This window comes from Athene cunicularia (genome assembly GCF_003259725.1).
Source record: "Athene cunicularia isolate RWA chromosome Z unlocalized genomic scaffold, athCun1 chrZ_part1, whole genome shotgun sequence".
NCBI classification, from domain to species: Eukaryota; Metazoa; Chordata; class Aves; order Strigiformes; family Strigidae; genus Athene; species Athene cunicularia.
The window spans coordinates 35,946,055-35,952,289 of NW_020799142.1; the positions used below are offsets into that span (position 1 = coordinate 35,946,055).

The window sequence follows — 6,235 nt, forward strand, 5'->3', positions numbered from 1 at the left end:
CCCCCCAAGTCCTTCTCCTGGGGGCTGCTCTCCATCCCCTCCTCGCCCAGCCTGGATTTGTGCTGGGCATCGCCCCGACCCACGGGCAGGACCTTGCCCTTGGCCTTGTTGAACTCCAGGAGGTTTGCCCGTCCCCCCTCTCCAGCCTGTCCATGTCCCTCGGGATGGATCCTTCCCTCAGCGTGTCACCGCCCCACACAGCTCGGTGTCGGCGGGAACTTGCTGAGGGGGCCTCGATCCCACTGCCCACAGCCCCAACAAAGACGTTCAACAGCGCCGGGCCCAACCCCGACCCCTGAGGACAACGCTCAGCCTTTTTAAAATGAAAGCACCGCTCCCTTTCAGACCATACTTCCTCCAGTGCTCCTCCTCCCAGAGGTCAAGGAGACCTTGGGGGGGCCCTGCAGACCCCAGGATAATTTTGGGTGGCATCAACCCTACCGGGAGCAGGCAGAGGCGAGTATGGAGCATCCCTCCCATGGGAGATACCACCAACACGCTCAAGACCCACAGAAGCGCTTTAGGCTGTAGATAAATTAAACAAATATAAGAGATTTTTTTTTTTTCTTTCCCCATGAAATTGACCTTAAATTAACAATGCAAACTCAGGCCAGGGCCACCCAAACTCCCCCACCTTGCTTTATTAGCATGAATGAAAAGGCAGCTGTCTGCATTTTGATCAGAAGGAAAATTAACTGTTTATAAATCTCATCTTTTAACGCTTAGTTGACACCTCTTATGTCATCTTTAAGCAAAATGTTGGTACCAAAAAGGACCCTCCGGTTGTGAGGCTGCCTGAAGCCTGTCCTTGGTCTGGCTTCTGCTTTATGAACCCTCGTCATCCCCACTGAAAGAATTTTTCCTTCTTTTTTTTTTGTTTTTTTTTTATGCTTTTACACTTTTGCAGCCCAAAATGACTCCAATGAAGTTATTCCTGTTTTCGCCAGGTGTGGGGATCAGGCTCAGTGATTTCAAGAGGACTCAGGCGTGCGGAAGCTTTGTGGTATCAGACACAACTAAGTGCTTCGGAATGCAAAATAAAATTCAATTTATTTCCCAGAGCTTGCGAGCCACAGGAGCCCGGCGTGAGCTCAGGGAAAGATGCTGGTGCAGCTGCTGTGCCGAGCAGAGATTGAAGCCCTGACGCATTTGTTACCCCTGCGTCTAAAGCACGAGGAAAACCCAGGTAGTTGGCTCTTCGAATGAAGCTGTAATGAAATAGTGTCTGTTGAAAAGATGAAAGGATACACCCGTGCCCAAGTTAAAGAGAAAATAAAGAGAGAATAGGCTATCCTTATCACTAGACATAGGAATAATGAACCCAACCAATTATCCTCGGGGATGAACACCAACTCAGAGGGTTCCACTGCAGGCAGCTACTGAATCTCTGATTTCTGTCCTGCACATTCAATAATTCCCTCGCTTTGTTGCTGCCTCTTCCAAAATACGGTTGGGGAAGACAAAACAATAATAAATCGGATGATGGTGACTGACAGCCTCAACCTGCCCAACCCCTGGGGCCCCTCCGTTCCCACTCACCATCCGACAGCGTGGTGACCGTCACGTCCTCGGTGGAGACTCCAGGGCCGTAGCGGTTGTAGGCGAGGAAGCGCAGGGTATACTCCGTGAACTTCTTCAGCCCCTCCAAGCGGTAGGAAAGCCCGTCCACTTCCACGTTCTAGCACACAGGGACGATAAACCAAGGGGAAACGTGACCGCCAGCGCCACGGCCACGCTGAGGGATGAGCGGATTAGCGGTGAGCTTTGCACTCTTTGAGAAGTAGAGCTAAATCCTTGTTTAAGTTCATATAAAATACAATTTGTAACAGAGGGGCTTTTTGTGGCTTGGTTCTCGGTGCTTGTCAGCAGCCCTGACCATGGCTTTGGGGTAGAGGGGATTTCAGTGCCTCAGAGGTGGGTTTAGTTAGTCAGGGCGCAGGAGAAAACGGGGGTATGTTGGTGAAGCCAGTTCCTGCCACTCCATAGATACGTGATAGGGAAAGAAAAAAAATAAAGGCAGAGCCATAGGGGGATTTTGGAGAAAAGAAAGAAGTAAAACAAAACCAGAAGAGTAAAAATGGGGGCGGTAGAAAAGTTCCTGTAAGCCTACTGAAGCACCTGCCACAAGACTGCTGATGCCTGTGATCATCACAAGCTATCAGGTCAGAAAAATGACACGTCCGCTTTCCTCCCTGCCCTGTTCTTTGCTAAAACCTCTCCACTCCACCCACAGAGCTTGTCTCTGCTACTACCGCCACACTCCTATCAAATACTGGTTAAGTAAATGGCCTGTGGGAAGCGTCCGAGCAGTTTGCAACCCGTAGAAAGCTGTTTGTTTGCCACTCGAAAGCGTGTGCCAATTTTTGCTACGAGCATCCATCGGTCTGAAGAGGAACTGCACCACATCTAGCTTGGATTCGTATTATTTCACCCTCCCACTTGAACGAAGTTAAAAGGAGTAATTAAAAAGATAGATGGTCGACAAAGATCACGTCTAACAAACTGCCATTAAAGTGTTGATGGTTTTGCATGATATAGAGGGGGAGTCTGAAGACTTAAGTGCTCTTTGGCGTTATTCTGAAATTTCAGCGTAAAGCTGAGGAATGTTTAATGTAGAACAGGCTTCTGCCTTCACTCGCTACCTCCCGGACCCATTTTGTGCTGGTGTAAATTTATGTTGCTTGAGTTGCACTTTTATCATTGGCCTGTGCAACATTCACAGAACCATCCGGGTTGGAAAAGCCCTTGCAGCTCCTCCAGCCCAACCATGACCCTCCCCCTGACCGTTCCCAACTCCCCCAGATCCCTCAGCGCTGGCTCAGCCCGACTCTTCAACCCCTCCAGGGATCCCGGGGACTCCCCCCTGCCCTGGGCAGCCCATTCCAACGCCCAACAGCCCCTTCTGCACAGAAATCCTTCCTCAGAGCCAGCCTGACCCTGCCCTGGGCAGCTTGAGGCCATTCCCTCGGGGCCTGGCGCTGGGGCCTTGGCTCCAGAGACTCATCCCCCCTCTCTGCCCCCTCCTGGCAGGGAGTTGCCGAGGGCCAGGAGGTCTCCCCTCAGCCTCCTCTTCTCCAGACTGAACCCCCCCAGTTCCCCCAGCCGCTCCCCAGCAGACCTGTGCTCCAGACCCTGCCCCAGCTCCGTTGCCCTTCTCTGCCCACGCTCGAGTCACTCAATGGCCTTTTTGGGGTGAGGGGCCCAACACTGAACCCCTCAGCGAGGGGCGGCCTCCCCAGTGCCGAGCCCAGGGCTCAGATCCCTTCCGTGTTCCAATATTTACATAATCTGGAGGATTAATCTGTGAAATCCCTCACTCTGAGCCTTTACGGCGCTCTAAATTCCTGCAGATTCCCCCACCAAAGATGTCCTTGTCACAGGGAGAGCAGAGCCGCTCTGGTCACCCCTCACCTGCTCTCTCCCAGTCGCTGTCTCCGTACAGAAGAGCCTGTAGCCTTGAACGGGGCCGTTCGCATAGGCAGGAGGATCCCAGGAGAGGAGAATCGAGGTAGGTGAGGTAGACACAGCCCGAAGGTTTTCCACCGGCCCGGGGACTTGCACTGCACAGAAAGAAAAGGATGGCGTCAAAATCCCATTCCTGACACGTGGCACAACCCTCGGGGGGGATGCACCAAACACCTCAGAAAGTCTAGACAAAATACAAAAAGGGTGATAAACCCGTGAAAAACAGACTGCAGAAAGACTATTTAGCCCAGGCTTAGCGCCATGAATCCATGAAAGACTAAAATGGATTGTTCCATCCAGGCTACTGCAGTTTGATCTTTGGCTCAGAGGATGGACTGCATCTTAAAATGGAACTTCTGGGAAAGAATTCGCCCAAATATCTATTTGCACACCACAGATGCATTTACCCGGAGGTAGCAGGAAAGCGGAGACATGCAAATCTGATCAGGCAAGACCGGTTTAAGCAAAGGACAATTCGTAAAACCTGCAGGCGGACACCAACACGCCACCCGACACGGGCAAAGTCACCTCACGAAGAGCCTGTAAGTGCCAGCTTAAAGCTGCCTTCCTTGTGCGTGTTTCTGCCCCAGCTCTGTATGTACCAGCTTAATGCTATTAAATTATAAATTGATTTGGTGCGCTGCAGCAGGCTTTGGTTTCTTTTCGCAGGCAATTAGCCTCTGTTAGCTTCTACTTACACTGTTTGCACATATTGTGCACATGTGCCCGTTACTGCTATCTAGTTCAACTCCTTTATGCGTTACTCTATTTTAGCTGTCCGAGGGATTGCAGATGATGGCTGAGAGCATTAAGGGCACGCTCTCATGAAGGAGGGAGCCTACGAAGGCTGGGCTCTAGGCTGGGGTCCCTCCGTTTAGCAGTGGCTGGAGACTGCTCCTGCGAAGCCACCGAAATCTGGGAGCACGGAACGAGGTGATGGATTTCATACAATCACTGACTGGTTGGGGTTGGAAGGGATCGGAAAGATCATCTAGATCCACCCCCCCTGCCCCGGGCAGGGCCACCTTCCACCAGCCCAGGTTGCCCAAAGCCCCGTCCAACCTGGCCTTGAACCCTGCCAGGGAGGGGGCAGCCACAGCTTCTCTGGGCAGCCTGTGCCAGGGCCTCACCCTCCTCACAGGGGAGAATTTCTGCCTTAGGTCTGACCTAAATCTCCCCTCTGTCAGTTTAAAGCTGTTCCCCCTTGTCCTATCTGCCCCCCCCTTTCCCACAGCCCCTTTCAGCCCTGGGAGGCCGCTCTAAGCTCCCCCCGCAGCCTTCTCTCCTCCAGCTGAACCCCCCAACTCTCCCAGCCTGTCCTCATGATTCAGTTGAAGACATCACACAGCTCCTCACATCAAGCCCCGCGTGAGTGGGCTGGTCTCAGAGCTGACCTGCTTTGAGCAAGGGCTGGCCCAGAGACCTCTCATCATGTGCAAGCCCCGATTTGCACTTAAAAGTTAGACCTCGCTCCTATAAGCTCCCATATTTATACATAGACCCAGTTCTGCTCTGAAATAATATTCCTGTGTTTGCGCGGTGCCCAGCACTTACAGGAATTGCAGGGCCGTAACGAGCTCATCTTCTAAATCAAATCAGGGCAATAAAAGTGTTAAAATACGCCATCCTTGAAACTGCGATCTGGTTTGATTCGTTCTGAAAATACGGTGCTTTGCAATAGGTTTGGGCTTTAAGCAGAGATCATTTGAAATGCAAAATTGAGATTGCCTTGACACCAGATCGCGCGGGTGGGTGAAGAAGCCCAGAACTCCCCCTCAAACGACAACGCAAAAACAATCCCTTTTAATGGTTTAAAGGAGCCACGCGAAGTCACCTTTTGTTATAGCGACTGGATCGTCGAGTGCTCCCATTTCACCCTGCATGCAAATTATCACACATCAACTCCATCAGGCTTTTGGATGTCAGCTTAAATCACTTATTAAAACAAAAGAGCTAAAAAAGCTTCATAAACTCCGGTCGGTAGCGGCGGTACCGGAAAATCACTCCCTGCACATCTCTGCTGGGCCTGACCCCAGCGACGGCTGACGTTGGGAGATGAGGCTATCGGGAGTTTATCTCCTACCTTCATCTCAAACTCGAGTGAAATTGGCAGGAAAAAAAAAAAAAAAGATAATTGTGGCAAAAAAAAAAAAAAAGGTCAAGCAGAAGGTTATTTCTGAAAATCTTCAACACCAAACAGCACCTTTTTATTTTCAATAGGGAGTGTGCTGCGGCATAAAACAAACTCAGCCGCTATTGTGCAGCTGGCAGATAACGGAATTACAGCTCTGAGAGCAGGCTTTCTGCGAAGTTACATCCCCATTACAAGGCAGTTGCACACTAAGAGCTCTCTTTTGTAAATCTGGACGGGCGCGGGTACGCGACGACAGCCGGGGAACGCCTGACCCCACTCTCCCTGCATCCATCCCTCTCCCACGGAACGGGGATGGCAGGGCCGGGCACCCAGGATGTCACCAGCAAAAAACCCGGAGAGCCTTTCATCACAGTTCATTTCAAGTTTAGACGCGGCGTAGACGCATTTAATATATTTTTATTTCCTTCGCCCGGCGTTCCTTCTCACGCTATTTCGATATTTCTGACAGGCACTCTAATGTGCTTAAGGTCTTTGTATTTGCAGCACACACAAAGCATTTAATAATCTCTCCTGATCCTTTCTGTCAAATAATAATCTCGTGAAAATTGGCATTAAGTTTTAAATCTTTCCCTAAATTCTTCTTTTTTTTTTTTTTTTTTTTTTTTTTTTTTTTTT

The 6,235-nt window shown here is 50.6% G+C and overlaps 1 protein-coding gene across 1 annotated transcript in view; it reads right to left on the bottom strand.

Annotated features, from left to right (window-relative positions):
- DCC (DCC netrin 1 receptor) overlaps positions 1 to 6,235 on the bottom strand; it is a 260,983-nt gene that overhangs the window by 129,864 nt on the left and 124,884 nt on the right. The window contains exons 8-9 of the mRNA XM_026865876.1: positions 3,412 to 3,560; positions 1,540 to 1,678 (exon numbers count right to left, since the gene is read on the bottom strand). Coding sequence (XP_026721677.1) covers positions 1,540 to 1,678; positions 3,412 to 3,560 — 288 coding nt within the window. The remainder of the gene's footprint in view (positions 1 to 1,539; positions 1,679 to 3,411; positions 3,561 to 6,235) is intronic.